This window comes from Anomalospiza imberbis, chromosome 1 (genome assembly GCF_031753505.1).
Source record: "Anomalospiza imberbis isolate Cuckoo-Finch-1a 21T00152 chromosome 1, ASM3175350v1, whole genome shotgun sequence".
Taxonomy (NCBI): Eukaryota; Metazoa; Chordata; class Aves; order Passeriformes; family Viduidae; genus Anomalospiza; species Anomalospiza imberbis.
Genome location: NC_089681.1, coordinates 115,916,073 through 115,941,171, shown reverse-complemented (window position 1 = coordinate 115,941,171; position 25,099 = coordinate 115,916,073). Strand labels below are relative to the sequence as shown.

Sequence of the window (25,099 nt, the reverse complement as noted above, 5' to 3'; positions counted from 1 at the left end):
TAATTACTAGTTTCCAGTTTTGTAGCATCATATGGCAAACCCTTCCATACACTGCACAGAATATTAAGCAAATAACCTTTTTTCTTTCCTTTTGCCTTTTCTTTTTTTTTTTTTTTTTAATTTTGTTTTGTTTTTTTCCTCCCTTTTGATGACAGAGAAAGAAGTAACAAATGACCCAAGCTGGTTTAGGGACAAACTCTCCCAGCAATCAGATTCCTGGACTTTATGAAAATCCCTCCTAGTCTCCCAGATGGACATGGATGACACAGTAACCTGGGGTTTTAAGCTCCAATCCTGTTCTGCTGTCTGCAGCAGCACAGGTTAGAATCTCTTAATGACAGAAAGCAGAAGGGTTAAAAGGAGATGTACAGAACTGTCTTATGGCAGCCTGCCAGAGGGGTATCATCTTTAGCATAAATGATGACAAGGGTTATTTTAACAGGGCACCCAGGAACTCCAATTAGTCCTACAATGTTAATGCCTCTATAACCACTGCCCTCTAGACTTACAGAAACCTCCTAACCTGCTAAGATGCGCCAGACATGCTGTAGTCTAAAAGGAAGCTTTACTCCTGACAATAGAGTAAGACCACGTCTGCTGATTTGTGCTCTAACGTATAGTAAGAAATCATCATAAAAAAGAATAAAAAAGATACCTCTTAAGCACGTATATTTAAACTACATCTGTTCATCAGAGAGCCAATCTCTGGCAAACAAACCCCTTCAGGCTTGCAAGGAAAAGCTCACAAACTCACTCCAGTTTGCCCAATAGGCTCAGCATGAAAGACTGAAACACAACAGCAAAAGCTTGCCAATATTTATATAGTGCAGGAAGGAGATTTTTTTTTTTTTTTTTTTTTGCTTTTTAATTTTCTTTTTTTGTAATCTGAGTGAGACTGGCCAGGAAGGGGGAGAAGACCAAAGCAAAAGCAGTACATGCAAAGCGGTGTTTATTTCACTGGTTTTAAATAAGCTGTGGACACACACGATTCATCTGCAAAAAGGTGGTGGTTTGTTTTTTGGGTTTTTTTCTCCTTTTCAGGCTCTGACAATTGATGTTTCACCTACTTCCATCTGACTCAGAGTAAGGGCTCAAAATTCTTAAGTAGTTTCACCAGTAATTCCTGAAGATAAAGCGTAAGAAAAGCTTCATTCTAACAAACAGTACAGATACATCCTAAACCAGCTAAAGCATATTTGTTTTTCCCCTTATCAGCTCCAACAAATTAAGCTATGATCAGACACAACATACAGGTACTTTGCTGCTTATCAGCACCTTTTTTTGCCAGGTACATGGTTTCTTCAGGTGCAGCATTTTGGGAAATGTGGTACTTTAGACAACAGGAGGTACTTTAAACAACAGGTCTGTCTCAAGAAAAAGAGGATCAAACAACTTTAAACAGGAGAGCCTCCTGGCCAAATTTTGAGGCACAGCACAGATCCACAGAGGTGGATCCCGGTGATGTGACACAGGTATCATCTGACTACAAATCAAGCCACTAAATCTTTTAGCAAACTGTCACTAGTGTCCTTCTGTTAATGTGAAAAATGTTATACGGGAGAGCACAATCTCAGCTGGCTGATCACTCCTGCTAGTACTTGGCAAGACCTCCAAGTGCAGCAACTTCATAACCTTCTAGTATTAAAAGGGGGAGCATTGGTCAGTGCTCCCTGCTAAAAATACAGCATGATTTAAACCTGAAGGCAGTGTTAGAGCTTTTGCTGAAGGTTTACGAGTCTGTGTAAACAGCACGTCTGCCATAAGGAGCACTGAAGTCTGTAGAATCCTTGTCTAAAACTGTCCTGGCATTAAAGTTTGCTGTGCAAATATCACATAATACCAGAGACAGCTGAAATCTCCTATTTAGGAATTTATGGAACTTATATGTTTGCAGGCGTCAGAAAGTCCTTTTTATACAGCCCCACTGTTTCACTGTACAATGTTAATGCACTCTGCTTGAAAAGCTGTAATAAATTATATTTTTAATGCTCTTACCCTGGCTTTCTTAAGATGCATACATTCTTGGCAAACAATCAATAAATAGGGTAATCATGAGCAGAGGCCAAAGAATTTGCTGAAGTGCTGTTTTTCCATTTTTAATAGATAAAGATCTAACAATACGGACTGCTGTGTCTGTTCATTTCAGGATCAATATATTCTTTGTTTTCGCCAAACCGAGGAAAAAATAAATGATTGTACGATAAATGTTATGCATCAGACACAATGAAATTCCTCTGCCTTCTAACTTTGTGCGTTTAATAGTCTTGGTTGTATTTTGCACTTTGGTTAGCAAATACAAGAAAAATCTGGATTATAAACATAACTGATTATGATTATACTAGGAAAAGTAGAGGCTGTTTTAAGATATATGCCAAATTACATGCAGCAGATTTTGATTTAAATTAGCAAGCCTGCAGGACATGGTCAAAAAGACTTACAAATTTTCATAAGTAAAATTTGCATATTATTGTCCATTAAAAATATTTTCAATGCAAACAAAAGCCATCCATATACAAACATCAATGAGTCTAAATGTGCCTTTTCCTTGTGTAAATGTCTAATTACAGCAAACCAGCCACTGAAAAATATGACACCCAAGTTGTTCATTGTTCAATAATGAATTGTACTTAAGAAAATAAACTGCGAAGATTGACATCATAAATGACTTTTCCAATGTGATACCTAAAGATTTACACTCTCTCCTTTAAACCAACTTGCAACTGCTATGGAAATACTGCTGCCCTTCCAATCATAGCACCATCATTAGAAGGAAAGGCAAGAATTTGTTTTGGGGGTTCAGTATTTACTCTTACATATTTTCGCGTTTCTTAGCCCAGCGCTTACTCAAAGAATTAATGCACCAAATTATTTATATTTCAATGTAAGGTTTTGTTTTAATCACAGCAGCTAGCCTTTACCTTAACAAAAATCAGACTCCACCCTGAAAAGCAAGATGCTCCACCCAAGAATGAACCTTACATTTCCCAAATGTGATTTATATCAGAATTGGGAATAGATAGTATTTTAGAATGGAGACTTTAATCTTGAAATATAAATGAAGTAGAGTCTGCAAAAGTATGCTTCCCCCCCGCATATTATAAATCATATTTCTCTAATGCAGAATTATCAAAAGTGTTACCTTTTCTAATATTAGTTTTCATCAGGTGTCCAGAGTGTTTTAAAGGCACTCCTTGCATTTTAGTTCCTGTACTTCCAAGTCTTCCTCTTCCTAATGGGCTCCCATTCTGTTCCAAGCGCGCAATTTTGGCTGGTGGACCCTTCGGATCGCTTACATTGTTAGACATTTCTGAATGTTCTTTCCCCTGAGTTGCCTCGTTCAAATGATCCATACTCAGTCCCGCCTCTAAAGATCACCTGCCATGATTAAAAAAAAAAATATATATGTTGTACACGTGTGCGCATATGTATATGTACACAGCCTGCACATGTATAGAGACAGATATATATGTATCACAAGCTCATGAAGAAGAATAGATAACTATTTTAACTAGAAATAAATGCCTTTTTTAAAAGAAACAAAGTTATTCTTCAAAAATTACCTCACACCCCAGTTTACTGAGAGATTGTCTCTAGCGCAATGGTTTTTTAAAAGCTAACCAGAGTACCACTTAAAAAATAATTTAAAAAAAATCTTTGGAGATATTCTACCAAAACCAAGAGAGTCTAAAACTCATATAAGTGATGATGATTGTCAAGGTGTGCACTCCAAGCCAGCTATTGTTACAAATCTCAAAGAAAGGTTTGTTATTAATCGCGGATATTTTTATTGTGGAGAGAGAGAGAAAGATTCTAATGAAAAATTTCTTTATCTATTTGATTATAAAATGGACGAACAACAACAATAGAGAGATTGTTAAAACTTTAGTTGAAGAAGCAACAGATTTATTAGATATGTAGACTATTGTCCATTTACAATTCCTCTCCCCCATAAAAACAGAAGTTAGAAAAGAATTTGACATTTAACTTCAGAAAGCAGTGGCGGGAGATGGTAGCTTTTGAGTTTCCTAACCAATATTATACAGAGTTTATCAACTTTTGCAAGGTTCAAAATATGCAATTTTTCAGGTATTAAGCTTCAAGTGTTAAACAGAGTAGTTTATTCAATTAAGATAAATAACTGAATAGTTTCTCACCAAACATAAAGCTGGGGAAAAATCTTCCACAATTTCTACAGTACTGTTGATGCCCTTAAATATAAAAAAACCCCAAAACCTGGGTGATGCTGACACAGCTATTTGAAACCAAAAAACCAGAATTTCAATAGCAAACTAAGTAAAGGTATATATTAGCATGCTTGTACTTCCCGTTTTATAAACTTTTGAAACCTCTGTCCATGAATAACAATTACAGTTAAATCACTAACAATCTCCCAAGCCTACAACATAACAGAGTAAGTTTTAAGGATTTTTGCCACTCATCAGAACGTGCTTTGCCAACTATATTAAAAAACCTTGCTGAGAGCAAAGGCATCTTTCTGGTTATGATTTCACTAATCAATACTGTTGTGATTGTTAGATATTTTATTTACCTTTCCCTGACAGGGAAAGGTATAACTATACAGACAATTATGTTTTATATATATATAAATATATATAATAAAATCACTAAGGACAGGTCAACAGACATTAATCTTTGAACTAGTATTTACATTATCAAGTACAAATACTAATACTGGGGAAGTCATATTTAGAAAGACTGGTGTGAATCGGATAATTGCTACTTTTCTTTCAGTTGCCTAGTAATTCAATACATTTTCTGCACATTTCATAGCCAAGTTATTAGAGCCCAAATATCTTGGAATCTTTATATATATATATATATATATATATATACACACTTTTATGTCACTAGTATACATGCCAGTGATAATTTTGTAGGCTATTTTTTTCTTGTTTGAACATCACGCTGTTTTTCCCGATACGGTGAAGAACAAGGCAATGTATTAATTTGAACCTTTACAAGCAACCTCAAGAATGCAACCAAATAGATGAAGTTCAGACAATCACTATATTTCCTTATGCTGTTAGGTGACAGGCTAAGGTTCACCATTCATCTTTATCGCATCTGTTTTAGGTCATGCGTCTCATTAACAGTAAACATGTCTATTTTAGCCACTTTTCAAAAAGAATTTTTTAAACTGTGCTTAGTGTAACCTAAGCAAAGAATTACAGACTCAAACTGTTAACATTTTCCGATGTTTCTAACAACGCTAACATACCATAAGGCTGGTATTCTGAGACTGATCGATCTCAAGAAAAAGAAGATTAACAAAAAAAAAAAAACGGAAAAAAAGGGGTGTGGGGGGGGGGAGAGTAAAAGAAAACACACACAAAAAAGCTTCGAATAAGAAATTCCTCATCACTTTTGGCAACTTCAGAAGTACTCTAAGGCAGGAAGGTTCATTGCTACAAAAAGTAGCTAGTCATCATGAGTCAGAATCGCACTACATCATGTACAGTGAATAAAAGTGATAGATCGCCACTTAGTTAATACACTGACTGCAACCAAAACACCAAATGGGTCATTTTCGCTTGGCCTGAGAATACCCACCCATCGGCATCCTTTCACCGCTTAGTCATCTTGTAAAAAGCTTTATGTTACAAAGCAAAATTACATGCACATAAAACACCTAATTTACTCATTTAAACTCCATGCCCAAGGCTAAAGTTCACTGAAACCTCAGTTTGGAATAGTGATGAGCAACAACCAGCATGGCCTGCCCAGGGAGAGGGTGGCAGGAAAGACCTATCATCTCCGCCGGTTCCAGGCCAGGAGTTTCCCCCGGTTTCGCATTTAGGCATCTTTCACAACTACAAGTTTTCATCACAGATCAGTGAGAGAAGAGCACAATTTCAAGGCACAGTTTCCCGGAGCCAGCGTACACGTACAGGCACACCGCGCAATTTCTGAATGAGAGTCGGTGCCGTATCGCCTTTTGTCGCGATGTAACGCTGCCGGTATTATATTATTTCTTTCTCTCCTCCTGAATCAGCCCCCACCCCATGCCTTTCCCCTCCTCTTCCCTCCCTCCCCCATAAAAACCCATAATCACATTTGAGAGAGGCTCCGCACTTATCCGTTCCATATGGCTCTCACAATCCAGGCCAAGCTTTCCCTGTGACCTTTTAAAGAGACAAAGAAGCAAAGTACTTATCTAGAAACAGAAACACTGCAGTTTTCTGAGTGAAATTAGCAAAACCGACCCGAAACTCACCACTTCAAAACTTGACAGCATATAAATAACAAAAACAAAGGAGGTTTCCTTTGCAGCCCGAGCTCTTGAAGAGGAAGAAGTTCAAGACTGATGTTTTTAGGTCCCCCCCTTTCTGAAGGGGGGTGGGGGGGGGGCAGCAGACCTGAGGACTACTTCCCCTAATATTCTCTTTTTTTTTTTTTCTTTTTTTTTTTTTTTTCTTGTTGCTATTTTCCTCTAGGCGGGGAGGGGCAAAAAGAGATAGCGAGAAACAGAGTAGCCATGAGCAAAAATGGCAATGGACAAAAAAAAAATAGAGATTAAATATCTTTTGAGAGAGCCAGTTTTCGAGGTTTAGCAACGGAAGACAGAGCTGCAGATCAAATTGATCAGACAAGTGTAATGCTCAAAACCAGGAATTAATAATAATAATAATAATTTCAAAATAAGTAGCAGGTTTAAATTAAGGTGGAGGGTGATTTAAGTCTAGCTATCCTTTCAAAAATAAAACCAATGCATAAATGATCAAGTGAGAAAGGGGGTTATTAAAAAAAATAAAAAAGCAAAGAAAAAAAAAAGCAGCTTTTCTATCCAGTGTGAAGAGCAGAAAGTCTACTTCTAGGTTGTCACTTACACTATTATTCTCCAATAGGCACCCAGAGGAGCAGCACACACAGAAGGAGCCCGCTCCCCTCCCCCTCCGCAAAAATATACACCGTAACAGCCCCCAAACTTTCTGCGGAAACCTCAGCCCCAGAGATCGCTACTGAAGATAAAAAGAGAAAAAAAAAAAGTGGAGTGAAAATTGCAGGAAAAGGCACTAAAATGCCACTTTTAATCTCGCCTCTGCGGTCCGGGGAGGGAAAAAAAAAAGAAGAAAAAAAAAAAGGCAGAGAGGACCTGTCTCCTCTCATTTACCGGGGGCTGTTGTGCGAGTGACGGGGGGAGAGAGGGAGCGAGAGAGGAGGGGAGAGAGAAAAAGAACAGAGGGGAGGAAGGAAACACACAACAAGGCACACCACCACCACTACAAAAAAGTGACGAGGTTTCACTCCCTCCGAGTCCAACACCGGGAGAAATTATAATTTAAAAAAACCCCGATCCTATTAGAAAAAAAAAAAAAAAAAGAAAAAATAAAAAGGATAAAAAGAAAACCAACAAGAAAAAACTGGCTCTGCTTCTGGAAAGAAAAAAAAAAAAAAAGAAAATCTGGGAACTCCGAGAAGAGTTACTTGCAAGATGGGGTAAAAAATATAAAATAGGTTGCAAAAAGCCAACAACAACAAAAACCAAGCCAGCAAAAAAACCCCAGTAACAATTGAAAAAGAATAATAATGGTAGCTTTGTATTTTGTCTTTTTTTTTTTTTTTGTTTTTGTTTTTTTAATTCTCGTTTCCCCTGGCTGGCTGGGTATGGTTGTTATTTAGGCCGGTTTGGTGGTTGTTGCTGGATGTTACATGGATATGTGTGTGTATGTGTGTATGTCCCCGGACGGAGCTGCCTCGCTCTGCTCTGCTCCCCCCCCTCCTCTCTCTCTCCCTCTCTGTTTCTGTCCCCATTAAATTATTAGTTGACTCATCACTACTCCTCCTCCTCCTGCTGCTGCCGCCGCCGTCCCCTGCTCACAGCCTCCTCTCCTCTCCGCTACCGCTCGCTGCCGCTGCTGCCGCTGCTTCTTCTTCCTCCTCCTCATTTTAATACAAAATAACACCGAGGCCACCGGCTTGCCTTTTTTTTTTTTTTTTTTTTTTTTTTTTTTTTTTTTTTTTTCTTTCCTCTCTCTCTCTACAGCCGGAGACGGGAGGAGGACGCAGCCTCCCTGCTGCTGCCCGGAGCCCTTCCCCAGCGGCCCCGGATCATCCAACGCGTCCTGGGAGAGAGAGAGAAAGTGGCAGAGGAGGAGGAGGATGAGGAGGAGGAGGAGGTGGTGGTGAAGAAGGAGAGAGGCGTGGGGGAGGGGAGGCCGGAGAAGGGGGAGGGGGTCGGCAGAAGCGCGGTGGCAGAGGGGGACCTAGCGAGGAGCGGGGAGGGGGCGCCGGGCCGGGCCGGGCCGGGCCGGGGGGGGAGCGGCCGCCGGCGGCGGTAGGTAAGCGGGGGGGCCGGGGGAAGAGGGCGTGCGGCTTCCGGGCGCGCACGAATTTGCAGCTCGCTGGGTGCGGGTGAGGCGGCCCTGCCTGCGCCGCGCACAATACCCGCTCCGCGCCGCCCCGCGCCACAGCGCGCCCCCCCGGCAGATGGGGCCTGCGGCGGAGGGGGCGAGCCGGGGGGGACGGGCATGGGGGCACATCAGCAGCAGCAGCAGCAGCAGCAGCAGCAGCAGGCGGAGGAGGAGGAGGAAGAGGGGCGGGGGTGAAGGCTGAACAATATCCTGCCGGCGCTGCCGGGTGCGCCGCGCTAGCGCAGCCCCCGCCCCTCCGCGCGGAGCCTGCGCGGGCCGCGCGGGGCAGGTGCACGGCGGCGGCGGCCCCGCAGGTGGGGGCGCGCCGCGGGGGCCGCCCCGGGGAGCCAGCGGCCCACGTGGGGGAAAGAAGTTTCTCTTTCCCTCCCCTTGCCTTCGATACCGACAGGGGTGGAAGAGCAGCAACAGCCACGGTTCTGAAAGGCGGCCGAGGCTGAGTGAAACCGGCCTCATTCCGCGGAGGGCATCATCCACCGCGGCTCTTGTGCCTCCTGTGGGCAACGCGGCCAGCCAGAGCAAGCTGCAGCACACCGTGGGTGAGAGCGATACATCGCCCCGGGCTCGGGACGGCGAGATGCCACATCCCCACGCCACAAAACTGTCCCTGTGTCAAGTCCGCAGCGCGGGACCGAAAGCCAGCCCTGAAAGGTGAAAGCTAAAAGGTGGTAAAGTATTGACAAAATAAGTATCTGCGAGACAGACATGGCTTTTTCCCATCATGCACTTGGAAGAAAGTAACCCAACTAGACAAACTTGAAAGCAACAAGTTTGTACAAGCTGCGAGATAAGGGAAAAATTAAACTTCTTTATTGATAAAATGCATAGTGTTTGAATAGACTATGTCTAAAGGGAAGGTTGCATCATCGACTAAAGAAAACATGAATTACCGCATAGATAGGTATATAACCAAAATGTGTAGGGCAGTAACTTTAAAACAACCGACAACAAAGTACAAACATGAGGCAGCAGCAAAAGCAGGTGAATGAGAAGGCTAATACCAGTCCTGTAATACACAAAATAGTATGGCCTCTGAACACAGAAAGGGCAAAACATTAAATCTATAAAGAGAAAATTTTGCACTACGCATATATTACTTATTATTAAAGAAGAGGACTACATCAAGACAAGGTAAAGAATCACATTGATGTTTACTAAAATAAGCACAAACAGCATATAGGACATGCAGGAAAAAGAAAATGGTAATAGGGCAAAATGCATTAAATATTTATCATATTCTGTAGTGCATAAAATGGATTGTAATCTCAGAAGCAAAGAAATGCCAGGTTGGAAAATGAATACACTGTTACATAATACTATTATTCAAAGCAGAGCAAGTGGAGGTGGCATATGTATGAAACATGAAAAGTTGTACCTATGTTGTGTGTCTTGCAAAGGCTTACTAAGATCATTACCGAGACTGCTGAAAAGGAAAAATAAAAACCAAAACCCAAAACCAAAGAAACACGTTTCACAAAGAAAAACAAGGGAAAATGTAGATGACATCTTCCATAACATATGATCAAGGGGTAACTGTCTAGCTGGTTTGTTTAGAAACCAATCTTTTTTCAACAAGATACAGTATTAATTAGTCCCTCTTTAAAAATATATATTTCCCAATGCATTTGAATACTTGGAAGAAAACTGTATTAACAAGTTGAATTCAAACTTTATGGGCACAATGGAAAATATCAAGGCATTATTTTTTCAGCCTTTTCAGAAACACCTGATAAGGTAAACTTAAACTTCAGCAGCAAGCAAGACTGGCCACTAAAGAAGAAAATCATGAAGGATGTGAAAGTTTCAGCTGGCAGTATGCTGCCTGCAGCATGATGGAGGAAAAGGACACTGAAGATAATTTAAGAGAAGCAGAGCTGATTAGAATAGAGCAAATATGATCTGGAACAAGATTTGGGACTAAAATACCACCTTATAAAAATGATTACCAGATACGACAATAACAAAAATAACAACAACAAAAGATTAAAATCTTTTAAAATAACTTTTGCTTTGGTGTTCACAAATCATTCTGTTCCTGATTAAAAAAAACAACAAACAAACAAGAAAAACCCCAAAAAACCAAACCAAAACAACACAATGTTTGGATTAAAACTAAGTGATTAATCTAAAAAGCAGAGATGGTGAATTAAAGGAGCAGGGAGATAACAATCTGATAATACAGGAGCACAGAAGGCCTAATAATGATATTATTACGCACATAACCAAACACTGACAAACAAATATTCTGTTAATTATATAATCGTGCATATGCTTCCTATGCTTGAGCTAAATGATTATGGAAAAGAACTCTCTTCTTGAAATTGCATATATGCACTAAACCTTATAAACTCCCTACCACATGGATTAATCTAATTCCCATACACCACTTATGCCTGGTAAAGTATTTACTACAGACTTGGAAAGCTGAGCGTGAAACCCTTGCTTTGACTAGAAAGCACGAATTACTGAAGGCTGCTACATCTTGACAGACAACAATCAGATATCTCTTATCAATACCGAACTACTTGGAAATAATTCAAGATACAGATATCTGATTTTCATTTGACCTATTCCAATTTGCACTTCTCTGTGTCAACTTTGATATTAAAATGTTCATCTAGAATAAAGATATTTATAATAAAAACATATAAAAAGAACAGAAGATTAATAGATATTGTCATGGATACATATACAGGCAATCATTTAAACACGCGGCAGTAGTTGCATCACATTTTTCATAGCTTCTATTCAACGTACAGCAGGCAAATATATGCTTAATAAAGGTTATTAATCCTTAATAAAGTTGTTGCACTGTTTTTATTATATATAAATGCATTTTGCCCTAGCTTATGTTGAAATAAGACATATATTTAAGAAGTTGGGCTGCGTATTTTCAACCCCATGGTGAATTAACTCTTGAGCAGCAGTCTCAGTAGCTGCAAAGCAAAACAAATTCTCCAGTGTGGCATGCTGCCTCTGTGCCTCCTAAGGTCTCTGTTCCAATGTTTTCTTGTTCAAAATAAATTAGGAAATATGGGCCCAAATCTTGAGGCTTGGCTCTTGTGTAATGCAAACAGAAATGACCTGGCAGCAGAGCAAAACCAGCATGGCTGTGTATTCTCTTTTATCAGATTTCTTTGGGGAGATCAGGCTGATTGGCTTTTACATATACGTACTTCTGACAATGCTGCAGCCCTTTGGGCAACCCATAAGCACTATCCCATGCTGGAGGTGATGCAGAGCTGTGCAGCAGCAGTGGGACAGCTGGGAAATTCTCTTCAGTGGGAATTTGAGTGCATTTCCTCCACTGCAAGGGGTGATGGGTGCACATCTATGGGTAATGGTAACCGCTGGACAGCAGGGCAATGGCAGTACCATTCCGTGGCTTTCTGAAGGTAAACATCTGTGGCCGGAAGGTGGGTGACGCCCCGGAGGGCTTGTGCCTACTTGCCACGTGGGTTAGACAGAAGTGTGGGTGAAGGGGAAGGATGCGCCCCACAGTCCTTTCCCACGTCTGCCTGCGCAAACCTCAGCATATCACCGCTGTTGTGCCAATGCAGTCTCATAGCTGTACAAGTTTTGCACTTCGGACTGAAGTTGTTTTTCAGTCTCCTCAGACTAACTTCCCCTTCGCTTTGCCCTGAGCAACAATAGTTGCCTGACACCACTCAAATGCTTCAACCAACCTGACTGCGGCAATCTCAATTTACATACGACCCAAGAATCCAATGCACACCAATGTGAATCACAGCATTCTGCGACATCCCCCATGCTGAACTCAAAAGTTACATACCAACCTAGATTTTTTTGACTGCAACCTGCCCCAGCCTGGATAGGATGCCTGTCAAAAAGCAAAAGTGCTATGAAATGAAATTCATAGCACTGAAAGGCATCGCACACAAGCTGTCGTCCCCTCTCACATTTTGCATGAGCAATTTCTGCTCGTTTGTGTTCTCTCACACACCATGTCCTGAAACAGTTACGTAAAATGAATATTTAACTTACGATAGTCAGCTGTATTGGACTGCACTTAATTGGTTATTAAGTGAAGTAAATTATCCTCACCATATTTGTCAGAGGTGAAAAACCTACATATATGGCTACATGTAGTGCATTCATTAGTTTACAGACCCCAAGGCCCCTGGGAAGTATCAGATATCTACACAGTGTCCCATGGTGCAGCATTTTTTAGCTGGATGTCTCAGCTAGCTTGCAGATATGTAAAATCATATACAGACATCTCCCTATTGATTGCCTCTGTGACGAGGCTCGTTTACTCCTGCAAATATTATCTGCAATGTATTTCAATCACAGAATCTTTTTTTTAAATGCAGTTGAATAAGAATATGCAAAATGTGATTTTGGATAAAACAAGTTACTTTTAGTCAAACTACTGCACCATTTTGTGCAAGTCATTTCATAGCTGTATGTCTATTTTGACTAAGATGCTTGTGCAACTGAAGTAAATACATACTTCTGCAGATGTGGCCCCAACAGTTATTTCAGTTCACCCCTTGGTGAGTCATGGAGAGGCAAAATACTGGAAGAAAATTATGGAGTAAAATCCAACAAATCTGCTTGGCATGATGTAGTGAAGGGTGAACAAGAGCGCTAATGAGAATAGTTAGTCTTTCACCCCTGGTTGCCACAAGAAATCTTAGCTGCTTAAAATTGTAATAGAGAGGTGCCCACTTTCCCATAAAAGATCACAGCAATCAATACTAATGGTTAATCACATAAATCTTACTCTGTAGTTGCACAGTCTCTTGCTTGCTGTGTGGACAAACTGAGTTCACTTTTTGCTATCAATAGTAGGACATCAACTCCCACAAACACTACCTATATGCTATTTAATATAAGCCAGTATATTTTATGACTGTGGACTTCGGAACCACTTCAAATAAAAAGCTTCAACTTTAAAAAAAGCATTTTGAAGACCATATTCTCTTCCATCCTTAACACTAGACTAGGACCTTGATGAGTCATGCTCGTAATTTCCATGTGGCAACTACAGCCAACTACTTCCACAAAGGAGAACAAATAAAAAAATGCAATAGAGTTTTATATAATAATATTTTACGCGATTAGGCAGCTTGAAGAAAGGAGGAAAGTTAGCATCTTAGGATCAGCCAAGTTTCCCATGTCATAAATATCTGTTCAGCAGGTCACTAATTTCACAGCTTTCTCCCCAGAGGTATAATTTTTAGGTCTTTCATGTGAAGATGCTTAATGTGGGACACTGAGAGATGAAAAAAGAGTGGTTCCTGTTAAAGCCCTCATGATCACAGCACTAGGCATGAGATGGGCATATAATTGTTACCTAAAAGAGTCAGTTGATAAGTGGTTATTTTAGGGATGTGTCTGAATAGAAGCTCTATTAATTTAACAGTATGTAAATCATGATCCCTGGACATAAAAAGCCATAGTTCCTGTTATTTTTACTTGTTAGAAGGAAAGTTACACTAAGTTATCTCCAAAGTGTTTTCAATGCTGTTTGCAATTTTTTGACTGGTTCTGCTTATTTTTTTCCATTTTGTGACTCATTTTCCCTCACTTCCAACCACTGCGCTTCTATCCCAGTTAGTATGCTTTTACAAATACAGAAATTTGATCCAACAGTTCTGGGTAAGGATGAATTTCATACAGCCCAAGCAAAGCTTTGCATTACAGTAGAAAACATCTGAACTGTTGCACTTAGCCCTACAGAGGATTATTTAAGTATTATTATCTAGAGCTTAGATGTTTGTGCTGTAGAACTCAAACCACAGTGAGTTCTTACATAGGGATTCTTCACCAACAGGAGAATCATCTCTGTCACTGACCTGATAGTACAACTAAAAATCTAGTGACACAAACTGAAAACATGGAAGAGTTTTAAGTCAAAGGAAATGGTTAGAACTGATTGATGAATTGAACTATGTCAAACTTTCATTATGAAACACAAAACCACATGAAATGTCCTGTTTCCAGTTTCATTAACTCAGAACTCTGCACATGTTCTGCTATACTTTTTCTAAGGTTCAAAACCTTTTAAGTAAAACTGTGCATCTAATTACAGCCAAACTTGACAGGAGTCAATATTCACTGTACATGAAATACATGCAAAATGTGTGGTTTTGGTGTAAAACAAAATGAAAGTTGGTGGTTTTGGCCAAATTAGCATTTTATTCTAGGGCTCCTTCCAATCTCAAACTCGGATGATTCCACAGTAACAAAGATGAAATGAATGAGTTTTTCCGTTCTTTTCAGGAGCATTTAGCTGTTAATATTCACGGCTCTTTTAAGGAACAAGATACCTGCTAATATTACCAGGTGCTAACTAAAAAATGTTTAGCATATGCAGTGTCACCAAGATAAAGGTCATTTATACATGTGTCAGAGTATACTTAGTTTAATGCAAACAACATAAAGCAAAAACAACTTCAAAATGTTAAACATACTTGTTCTGATTTAGAAAAAAAAAAAAAAAAAACAAACCAAAAACACCAAAAAACCCCAAAACAAACACACACACACAAAAAGAGAAATTAACAAATGTATTGAAGTATTTGATGTATGTATTTGCTTGAAGCAACTATGTTTCTAGATTTCCTGCTAAGTGGCTACAATGGAAACAAACTGAGATGGAGAGCAGCAGTTGGAAACTCACTAGAATACAGTATTTTTAGGGCAAAATTAGGTTAATATTTATGATAGTAAATTATACTTATGAAAACACTTGAAATGCCATAACAGGTGTGTAAAAAGTTAGTTCCTGTTTTAAATAAAAAAATTTGTGGGGAAAGATGTCTTCTCTGTAATTTGCTTGTGGCAGGTTATACTACAAACTCCTTCCTATATTAGATTTTTCCTTCACAAATAATGATAAAATGAGAAGTTTTGGAATATTCTGCTCATGAAAGATGCAGTGCATTCTCTCAATTCATTTTTCCTTTATGGATATCCAGACGGAAAACCTCTCTGCACCACATCTGCAAATGTGCCACTACCAAAGTGGATGGGGCCAAATGAAGAAATGCTCCAAATTATTACAGTCATAGAAAAATAACATCCAAATCAACTTACCCCCATATTTTTCAAACACCTTCAAATACAAGAATCGTTCAATATGCTGCCACAAATTAACTACACAGAAACACATCTCACATCTAAGCCCATGCTTAAAACTCTTTTAGACACTTTTGTATAAAAAGAAAAAGAAAACATATTCAGATCTTCATTTACTTAATACCAAGTGGTCATTGCTCTGGGCATATCAAAAGAGTTATTGTCATTTTTGCTTTATTGAGTTCTGTAAAAATCTTTCCATGACCAAAAGAAGTATTGCGTTCAGTCCATACTGAACTTTTTAATAAAAAGCAGTAAAGCAATCTACTTCATTGTCAAATGATTGAAAGAAATTTAATTAATGCCTTTGGAGGGAACGCCTATATAAGTATCACAATCACAAGAATGTGCATATATGCATATATGAATACATATGCCCGGCCGCAGTCTACCCTGTTGCTTTAATGTCATAACACTATAGTCCATGAGCAGCTGAAGGCAAAAATGAACTCCTATAATTTAAAATATCGTGCTGACACAATTTTAAGGTCACATTACATTGTGTAGTTTATTAGAAGATTAAATGCTTGCTTCATCACAGGAAACTTCAGCCCTAGAAAAGGCAGGCAATATAGAAATGCTCACAGACAAACAAATTAAAAATAGTAAGTTATAAACAGGGGAAAATAAGTTTATGCCACACCAACAAAACCAAAAAGAAACAAAAAAATCCCAAACCCAAAAAGCAAAAAACACAAAGATGCATGAAAAGCAGTATGCTATGTTAGATGTTTATCTATACATAAGAGACAGGTGTCACAAAAACAAAACAAAAAAATCACGAAGCTAAAGAGAAACTTTAACTCACCAGTTTCCATCTGTTATATCTGAATTCATGCATAATTGATTATCCATGACTGGTAAGTTCTTTTTTTTCACTAGCCTAACACAGTTTTCTAAACATTATGTGTTAAATCACCACCAAAGTAAAGGGTGTTTGAGAAACCGTAAGGGCAGAATAAAAATTTTTTAATGAAAAATAACATGTCAGTTAATAATAGAGCTGACCTATGTTTAAGAGAGAAATTTTAATCATGTGCATATTAAATATTAATAACCTATTCTGTTATTGTTATAATAAGGTTAAGTAAGCTTCTCCATGCTTAAGGAAAGAGAAGAAGTAGGAATATATAACAGTGAAAAAAAAAGCACTGAGAAGCAGAGACATAAGGAAAATGTGTCAACAATAAACAAGAGGAAATGAGAAAGAAGGAAAAGATGAAGGTGGAAACTAATCTCTATGTGTCATTATGACTGCCAGAGTACTGGCAAAGCAGCAGCATCCTTTTATTTCAATTTTAATCATTTCTGAATTTTAATACCCTGCTCCTTTTGTAATTCTCCTGGCATTCCCTATATGCATCCATCCCAGCCAAAACACCAGTGTAAATTAAATGGCACACAACCACACCACTGATGTAGTTCTCCCAGTAGAACCAATTGAGTGACCAAAAAGCAAAGAAGGTATGACTACTTTGTATCCCCACAGACTACTGGCCAATTAAGTGACTTAATGTTCTTCAATTCCTTTAATTTTGAAAAGAAGGGCAGTGGTTAGGTAACCCAGCAATATAGAGCCATTAAAAAAAAATAAAGCAAGCCAGTAGTAATACAATAATCAGTGACCATCAGGGCCTGGAAAAATGAGTTTGCTCTCACTGGCACTAAGGAGCATCACATGATTATTTAATTACAGCTCTAATTTTTGTCTCGTGGATGGCAACATATCAACAATTAATAGGGCAAATAGAGGAGACTGCATTTTTAAAGAGACAGAACCTATATGAAATAGTGCTTGGTAATGCAATTTATCAGACAGTAAAATGCTTCTTACGGCATATCTGTCATCCTGCCAAACATATAAAGAAATTCTACTGGTTCAATTCTCCTGCATAGTATCCATAAAATTATTCTGGAATGCTTAGAAAACAATAACTATACCTATGAGTATCCTAATTGTCATTTTAAGAGCAGTGCCGAAGTTGGTTACTTGGAGGGCTCGCAGCCCAAATAAAGTAGTGGAATCACAAGTTTCAAATGCAAACATGCTATAGAATTGTCTTGAAAAGTCACCAGGAATGGCAAAGATGATTATAGTATTCAGTGAGTCAAGAGAAGAAAAACGAAACAGAAACTCAATAAAATACAGTCAATGGGACAGAGATTGATTTTGACCGATTGACTTTACTGTGAGATTTTCTTACAAAGCATACCGAAACTAGGGGCTCAAAACCTATATCATACCGTTCCTGCACAGGACTGCTAGATAAGAAATTAAAAACAAGACCTAAAAGAAGATGTATGATACATATTATCGACTGGAGAGCTCTGCTTTAAAACAGCTGGATGCAGTTTCCCTTGTGCCTCATCCTACAATGATGGCAGTGCGGAACCTAGGAACTGTGGGAAGTTCACTATGTTGAGAAGCACTTTTCACAGTTAGGGGAATCTGGAAATATAGCAAAAGAAAAACTAATTTTATGCACCTTTTTGCAAATGTATTCACTTTTTCACAGCAATGAGTGGACCAAGCTACGAAGCCCATAAATTTATATTATCTAGTGTATGTTTCAGACAATAGTCAATATCTGACATAGCAAAAGCAAGCTCCAAATTTCCTCTCAGCAATAAACTGTACCTGTGAAAAACCTACCATACTATGCTTAGAAGTTTTTTTAATCCTACTTCTCAATATAAAAATTAGACATGCCTTTTCATTTGATATTCTAAAATCTACCCTTTGAACAAGCAAAAAACCGCTGAGTTTGGGCTCTTGCACAGAAAAAAGCCCCACTGCTAAACAGCAGTTCAAGTATTATTGCAAAAAGTGTGACTAGAGAAGCAGTACTATAAATGCTCCATTCCTCCCCAAAATGGTGTCAAATTAAGTTGTTTTCATTGAAGTCATGAACATTCTGGATTGGAGATCTTAATCTATAATCTTAAAAAGAAAGCTGGCAAGCAAGAGCTTGTATGTAAAAGTAAATATCATTCTTTTTATGCACTGGTTACTATACAGATAACATGTCTCACAAAGACTGTAATTAAATGTCTAGTGCAGAAGTAACACTAAAAAGCATACAGTATTATTACATTACAATGAATCCTTAGAAGCTACAATTGTCATTTTTAAGTTTTAAGATGCCTTTAATTATTCTTGAGACTTCTTATATTTATCAAGAAAGCCCACCTATGATGAAAAGCACTAATGATTTAAAATCTTTCTAATACTGCTCTCCACAAAAAAAATATTAATTTAATCTTTGATTATAAACATTTCAAAACTCAGTCTGGAATTCCTCTCCACTTCATTTTTTGCCTTTGGTCCTTCTGAGAGCCTGCATGTACGCACGCTCTCTCTCATTCTCTTTCCTCTCTTCTCTTTTCTGTCTTTTATTTAATGTAATAGAAGTAGGAATATAGGGTGTGTATGATGTTTAGAACTTTCCTCCTTTCCATTGAAAATGTTTTTAATTACCTGGCTATTATGACCAGACATATATTCTAAGTGCAGTTACTGAAAAGGAAATACCTTTCTCATACCTTTGCATGTGGGTTTGAGTTCAGAGCAGCAATTCTTGGCACTTCTGCTGAAAATGTTTTCCACTCTAGGACTGATTTACAAATATAAAGAATTACTTAATCCTTCACTGTTCTATGAAACACATATACTACTAATTTTATAGCTGGATGAATAAGGCAGGAGCATATTAAGGCCGCATTTATAAAAGGATAGTGTGCTGCAGCTTCCTTTTCCTTCATATGAAGTTATGTGCTGAGCATTTTCAAAATCAGGGCTACAGCATCAAAGATGGCAAACATGGCATGGACAGTTATTAACCCAAAATTACACATTTTTTCAGGGCTGAAACCAGGAGTAAAGACACCAGAAAAGATTATGAGACAGTCCTCCAAACACAGGTGGTCTGAATGCATCACCACTTTGTCTAGTGAGCAGCAAGTGTAACGACCCACAAATGATTGCTGCTGGCCAAATAAATCCTGTCAGAGCAGGATCCCGGGAAGACGAGATGCACTTGAGGTTTAAAGCACCTCCCTCATCACCTCAGGTCACATCATGTCATAATGCGCCACGGGAAAGAGATAGAGCAGATAGTCCCTGGAAGTTATGTAAGGCCAACGCAGCTGACAGACGTGGCCCATCCTGATGTTCTGCACCCAGGTGCAGCTGGGGTGACAGAGGCCCATCCGCAGGCCAGCAGGCTCCTCTGCCTCTCCAACCTGCAGTTCACAGCAGCAAAGCACGAGGCAGTGAGAGATAACTCCTGTGAGCCTACAGCTGTGCAGAGGTGTCACCAGCAATGCTTTACAACAGCTCAGAGACAGCAGCTAGCTAGCTGCACTCCGGTGAAAGCAAGTCTTACAGTCCCCATCCCAGCAAACACAAATGCACAGTGTTTCACAGGGGAATCAATCTCCAAAGAGATTGCTGTGCGTTGGTGTTCTAAATAAACAGCTGCAAGGTGGACCTTGGTGCAAATACTAAGTGTTAGTGTGTCCCTCAGCCCATCTGAGCACCTAACACTGATCCTCTACAGGAACAGTGAAACCAAGCTCTGCAGTGACACACCAGTGTACATGGGAGCAAAGTCAGGCTCAGCAAGTTTAAAAGGAAATATTTAGAATTCAGACAGTGCCTGAGGTATGTTACTACACTCTACTACTGTACTCTACTATTACTACGCTATTCCTAGTACACAGCACCAGATAAAACAGATTAAGAGTAGGTTACAACTGGTACAGGGCACAAGGACCAGTTCAGAACATATGTACAAGATCAGTGCTGGCAAGTCTCCTTAAAATTAATCTCTATCAAGACTTAAACCTACTGAGAGCAATGCTGTGCAGAAACCATGAGAAAGTTGACATTTGCAAAGCAATACCCATAATGTAATGAAGTGTTGGTGATAACTGTGGTAAACTTAGATGCCACAGGATGGCAAATGTTCAAAACCACCAGCATTTTTGAAGGGAACATCATAGTATATCCTCCTGGAAGCAACAGTTACAAGTTGTGGTCAGGGCTGTTGAGAGTTCATGATACCACAGCCAAGGGAACTGACCAACAAGCCACCTTAGTGTTAAGTATAATACTTTGAGAATCTGAGGGAGGAATTAACCTCTCAGGTAGAAGTTATTAATAGAGTCCTTCAACAGAGAATTTAGAGAATCTTTTTGCAGACTGTGCGTTATTCTGACTGCAGTTATCTTCAGTTCAAATGCTGGCTACTTGGACTCATCACTCCGAGATTAAAAGTAACATCAACAGGGCTTTCTGAGACTGACTTTATAAAGTTGCAAAATTTCTGTATAGCAGGCAGTAAGAACTGTAAGTTACTCTTTAACCGTCAAACTGTTTTACTTCTTTCTTTTTTTTCTTTTTTTTTTTTTTTTAGAATCAGTAGCAACTTTGTGACAACTAAAGTTTAAAAAATGCACTTGATTGCATAGTGACAGATTTGCAGAACATTTTTCATCACACACACATATGTGCTTTCAGTTATTAATAAAATGCTTCTGCCCTTAATCTGCCATTGCCTGAATATACAATTACAGTGTCTTGGATAGACAAATACTGTTAAGGAATTCTGTTTTCCCTGTTTGAGATGCAATTCAATTACACCAAGTAAAACTGAATACTATGTCTTTAAAACTGGCTTTGGCTTGCCACAGAAAGAAATACTGAATCACTTTTCTATTAAGTTCCTCTTAGAGTGGAATGATAACAAAACTTTCTTCTCTTCCTCACCCCCACCTTTCTTTTTTGCTTGTTTTAAACAAGGAAGAGCCAGCTGCCCTGGGTAACACCACAGGTAGATATTAAAATGGAGACAGCCATTATTTAGTGGCGACAGGAATATAAATACAGGCACTAACCTATAAACTGGTGTTTACTTCAGGAAAGTAAGTCATATTTTTTCCTCTGATTGCCGTGCTGTCAGTTTAATGCAGCGTAAATAAACAGTAGGTGCATGATAGCTTTAAGTAGAAAGTGTTCATTCCACAAGAGGAGCAGATTACTGAAGCCTGATGCCTATAACGGCAAAAACAGAACTTCCATTTTACCTGGCTAAGAGACTTGCGGCTTTTCTATTAAATTAATTTGTCAGAATTCTATGAAAAATATTATGCACTCAAAGAACTTTACAAAAAACATTCATTTTTGCAGCCCTCAACTTGAACCATTTGAAAAAACAAAAGCCAATCACTCCTCTGTAATTTCATCATCCCATTGCTCTAAATGAAAGCTTTATATAATCAACCTAATATAACAGAAAATAAAATGATATATAGAATTGCCTATACTTTGAGTTATTTTGTTCTTATAAATATATTCCCTGACTGAAAGTAAAAAAATTCCCCTTTGGAAAAAGCAATGATGTCTAAGAAGATTGTATATACACTCTACATCTATTAACATAAATTATAAGAAAGTAAAATGTTCCAGATGTGTTTAAACTGTTGTAGAAGGAAAGTTTGTGGCTTCACTAGATATATATTAAATATATCTAGAGAGAGCAATGGCAGTTATATACAAGAAGGCAATAAAATGCTTCACTAGAGTCTATGTTAAAATACCATAGTTCCTAGAAATATGACTAAAGCATTTCAGAAGTCGTATTTCCTCCAGTTTTAATTCAGAAATCTACTTTAATGTATTTTTCTATATATTACAAACTATTTTATTAATAAAGTAATCTTCTTAATTTTTTTTTTTTCAAATACAGCTGGAAACCTAAGGAATGACTTCAAATTCTTCTGGCAATACTCAGACTAAAAAAAAAGTAGGTGACATTAAAAAGGTAACAGTACTTTGAAAAACCAAGTAGTTGATACATTTAAAAGATCTGATGATTTAAAAGATTTTCTTGTTGGTCTTTTTTTTTAAGAACACCAGACTTCAGCTGATTATCTTCTAAATGGCAGTTTCACACATGTAAAGCCCTCTCTATCCCAAACCTGTAATGTGTGAGAAACATTCTCTTTAGAGAAACCTCTCTAAAGAGGTTTTCGTGCTGCAGGGGTGGACGTGCCCACGTCCCCAGCAGGGCTGAACGTGGTAGCTGGTGCCTGTGGGATGCTGGCAGGGCTGCAGGCAGGGTTGGTGCTGGCTTGGGAAGCACAGCCACAGAGGGCAGGTGCTCATCCTCTCACCCGCTGGGCCTACGCTGCAAACCAAAGAGGTGCCCTGCTCGTGTACGAGCTGGGGCTGGCGTGGCAGCCTCTCTCTGCTTCTGATACTGCCAAAGCACTCTGTCCCATCAGTGAGTTACAGATGGACTCTGCTTCACACTGCTTTCTCGGGAGCACAGTAGCAGGTTAGGATTCACACGAGTCGCTAAAATAGCATGAGAGGGGAAACTGCGAGAGTCACTTTGCTATTTAAAGTATCAAGAACAAAGAATATAAAAAGGAAATGGCCAGTTTATCAGAATTCATGCACAAAAAGCATTTCATTTAAATATTTTTTGTTCCAGTAAAATATTTTGCATACAAAGGACTTATTTATTACATATTTGAACTTGTGGGAAAAAGGGAAGGAATGCACTGATTCCTGAAATAACTCTACAGCCTTTTTGGAGGCTTTGCTCTTCTGTGCTCTTGTTCTACTCTGAACAGTTTTATTACAGGGACAGAGGAATTCCTTGGAGTCAGTTGTTTCTTTTCCACTAGCTGTACTGAAGAGTGGGCACACATAGCATACTAGCCAAGGATTTTAATTTCTCTTCTATTGCCTTATTATGTGTGTGCACTATCTGTTCCGACGCATGCTTATATGTGAACACGTTGCATTTTCTGCCTCTCATTTTTTTACCTACTCTATGTTATTTCACATTTCCTTGCAAAACCATTGCTTCAACTTGAAAAGCAAAGTAATATCAATAACAATCTCAAATAGAAAGTGAATTAGAAAATGAGTGTATGTATGTATAAACATATTAAAGAGCATATAGGAGTACGGGACTGGAAAGAGGATTCTCAAATTCTACAAATAGTGCTGAAGAGTAATTAGAAGATAGAAATTGCAGAGAACATGCTATATTCATGTTCTATACACTCTACGCTTACAGTTTCAAGTTGTTTTTGAATAGTGCGCCTGATTTGACACATTTCTATCTGGTGATTGTGTTAAATGCTTGATAGTGAAATATCCAAGCATTCCTTGTGCTAACTACAGCTGAAATTTTACACTTATTGTAACCTTTCCTAACAATGTGAGAAAAACAGAGTAAATATATTAAATTTGTTTCACAACAGATGCTTAGGTTGTTAATATTTAAGATGCCTATTCATGCTATTCCTGTCTGCACATTTGTCAAAAATGTAAGCTTGAATGCTAATGTTTGCCAGCAGACTACAGCAGACAAATATATGAATGCACTGTACCAAAATAATATAAAGTAGAAATAAGGGGCCGCCACTAACTCCCACCCAAGCAGCACGGACCAGAATGAAAGGGCACCTCCAGATCACACGCCCTGGAGTCTGCATCTGAATTTGTGAATTATTTTCGCAGAAGCGCTGCGCTCACTTGCACGGACTAAAACCAGCGGAGAGCTTTTCTCAGTTTAAATTAATTTCAGCTTAGGAGCTGGTGCAAAGTGTTTCAGAAAACTTAGGTTGTAGCTAAGTTTCTCCCGCAGTCAGAAAAAGCTGGAGACTGGCAGAAGGAAACTCCGGGTCGGGCAGGTGCCTGTCAGGAGCGCTCCCCCCGGCAGCCGGCGGAGACGGCGACAAAGGGGCGAGGATTTAGCAAAACCTCGGGTGGCGGGTTCGGAGACGGAGCGGAACAATCAAAAGTAAATCCTGGAGCACACAGACGAGCTCCTGGCGCTGCTCCCCATGACAGCGGCAGCGCCGGGTCGTGCCGCGGGCGGGGGGGACGTGCCACCCACCGCCACGGGCGCGCCCCCGGCTGGGGCAGCCGCCGCCGCTCGGCCGCCCGCGCAACCCCCGCGCCACCCCCGCGCCCCGCGGAAGCGCCACCCCGCGACCCCCCCCCCCCCCACCTCCCGCCCGCGACCCCCCGGCCCCGCCGCTTCGCCCCGCGCCGTCGGGGGCGCCGCCGCCCCGCGCCCGCCGCTGCCGGGAGGCGCGCGGAGCTGGGTAAGAACTTTGCCAAACTTCTGGGGTTTTTTCCCCTCTGCCCCCACCCCCACCTCCCCCCGCTCCCCCCGTGCCAGCGGCGGGTGAAGCGGCAGCGGGCAAGGGAGCGGTGCGGAGCGGGGCCGGCGGTGCGGCGGCAGGTGTGAGCCTGTGCCGGCCGGGAGGCTCCGGCAGCGGCAGCGCCAAGCACAGCCACCCGCCCCGCGCCTCCCTCCCGCCCGCCCTCCCGGGCCGGGTAAATCGCCGCGGCGGGTGCCCCCGGCACGGCTCTGTCCCCCCCGTCCCCCACGTCCCCGAGGAAAGACGCCGAAGGAGCGGGACCGACTCACTCATGGGAGCGCGGCGGGCGAGGCCGGCGACACCTCCGGCTTCCGAGGCGCCGGCGAAGTTAATTGCACTGAAGTTCAAGTTGTCTTTTCACCCATCAGGAGTGGGCGTTTAAAGGAAGGAGAGCGAGGAGGAGGAGGGGGAGG

The 25,099-nt window shown here is 40.1% G+C and overlaps 1 protein-coding gene across 6 annotated transcripts in view; it reads right to left on the bottom strand.

Annotated features, from left to right (window-relative positions):
- SATB1 (SATB homeobox 1) overlaps positions 1 to 25,090 on the bottom strand; it is a 92,360-nt gene extending 67,270 nt beyond the window's left edge. For 2 of the 6 annotated variants that reach the window (XM_068207508.1, XM_068207455.1), the window contains exons 1-2: positions 6,236 to 7,427; positions 3,140 to 3,375 (exon numbers count right to left, since the gene is read on the bottom strand). In XM_068207508.1, the coding sequence (XP_068063609.1) occupies positions 3,140 to 3,350 (211 nt within the window). In that variant the 5' untranslated portion in view covers positions 3,351 to 3,375; positions 6,236 to 7,427. Of the gene's footprint in view, positions 1 to 3,139; positions 3,376 to 5,909; positions 6,012 to 6,073; positions 6,144 to 6,235; positions 7,428 to 24,955 lie in introns of those variants that run through there. The other 4 variants (XM_068207465.1, XM_068207474.1, XM_068207483.1 and 1 more) reach the window with 4 other exon arrangements.
- Positions 25,091 to 25,099: the final 9 nt, after the last annotated feature.